Raw genomic sequence first — 1,347 nt, 5'->3', positions numbered from 1 at the left:
AGAGTGAAGGGAACTCTTTATTATCGTCATTACTACCTATCATCAGGGACATTGACAACAGCCTCATGAGGGTCGATGGTGCAGAAGGGGAAGTTTTCAGCTGGGATCGAACACTGGGAACAGACACTTAGAGAAGAGAGCTGATAAAGTCACTATTGGTATTACCTTAGTGAGGACGTTGAAAGTCGTAGATTTGCCAACATTCGGCAGTCCGACGAGACCCATACGAAGGGTGTTCCCAGGTCGACCAAATTTGACCTTTTTCACTTCTTCTACCTTCTTCTTGGGAGCCATGGTTAACGCGGATGAGAGCTGATGGGATCAAACTGATGCTCTGGAGCATTCGACGAGCCCGAGAGATATGCACGGGAAAGCATTGTAGCTCGGAGAATGAGCAAAACTCCAGGAAAATGACCGACGAAAACGAATGGAAATTTGACTGTTTTCCCCCCAGTTAAATAACCGTTTGTGTTGCTGACGGGGTCGGGAGCCTTCGCCCTCAATGGTAACGGGTAAAAGGGCCGTACTGCGTGATAGATCAACTACTGCGACTTCGATTACCAGGGACAGCAATCACAACGCAACTATCACCGTCGCGCGCCACGAAATTATTTCCAGGAAATATTTGAGGTCTTTTTCTGAGGAAAATCTTCATCTTGTAAAACACACGGGAAGCGCTATCAGGAATGGGTAGTGTTGAACGGCTCATTCACAGAGGTTAGCTCGGACGAAAATGCCCAGTATTCGGCTGAATTCGGTACGTGACCACACAGAACAATTGTTACTACATTGACAGAGCGTGCCATATGGAACTCAACAAAACGGATGCTTTAGATTGATATGAGTTGAATAATCATCTATATCGGTACCGGCTATGTGCACCACTGGAGAGCTCTGCACGACGTATGTGTGCGATTACTCAGACGCAATAGAAACGTGCAAAAAATATTTCATGGAGTAGTGACTTGCTTGTCGATGTGGAGCTGCGGTGATTGCTTTGCTGGCCACGTGCTCCACCAATCACTTGACGAGAATGAGGTTGAGGTGTGGCATGTATTAATGTGCACTCCTATGACCGCGATACGATCGCTGCGCGAGTTATCCTTCCTTCCTCTTCTGAGATCTGTACCGAGTGGTCTGTTGTGGTGGAAATTTGCGCATCTCGAAATTTCCCCCTACGAACTTGAGCCATCATCGGTTCATTTTCTCCTTCACGTGACCGAGACATTTCAGGGTGTATCTTATTCTATATCGGACCAAACCTCTCCATACCGCATCGGATTTGTGAATCACGCTCTGGCCTTGACACGGTGACAAGTCGGAGAGGCTCAGTGGACGGGAGCCATT

The 1,347-nt window shown here is 47.5% G+C and overlaps 1 protein-coding gene across 1 annotated transcript; it reads right to left on the bottom strand.

Annotated features, from left to right (window-relative positions):
• Window positions 1-32: 32 nt before the first annotated feature.
• On the bottom strand, window positions 33-294 carry Pmar_PMAR018841 (conserved hypothetical protein; the record flags this gene model as incomplete). Its single annotated transcript, XM_002786646.1, has 2 exons — window positions 33-113; window positions 166-294. The coding sequence occupies 2 exons, from the start codon at window positions 292-294 to the stop codon at window positions 33-35; spliced, it is 210 nt and encodes a 69-aa protein (XP_002786692.1).
• Between the last annotated feature and the right edge of the window lie 1,053 nt (window positions 295-1,347).

This window comes from Perkinsus marinus, assembly GCF_000006405.1.
Source record: "Perkinsus marinus ATCC 50983 genomic scaffold scf_1104296931382, whole genome shotgun sequence".
NCBI lineage: Eukaryota > Perkinsozoa > Perkinsida > Perkinsidae > Perkinsus > Perkinsus marinus.
Note: the sequence above shows the minus strand (reverse complement) of the source record. Positions and strands in the feature narration are given on the sequence as shown.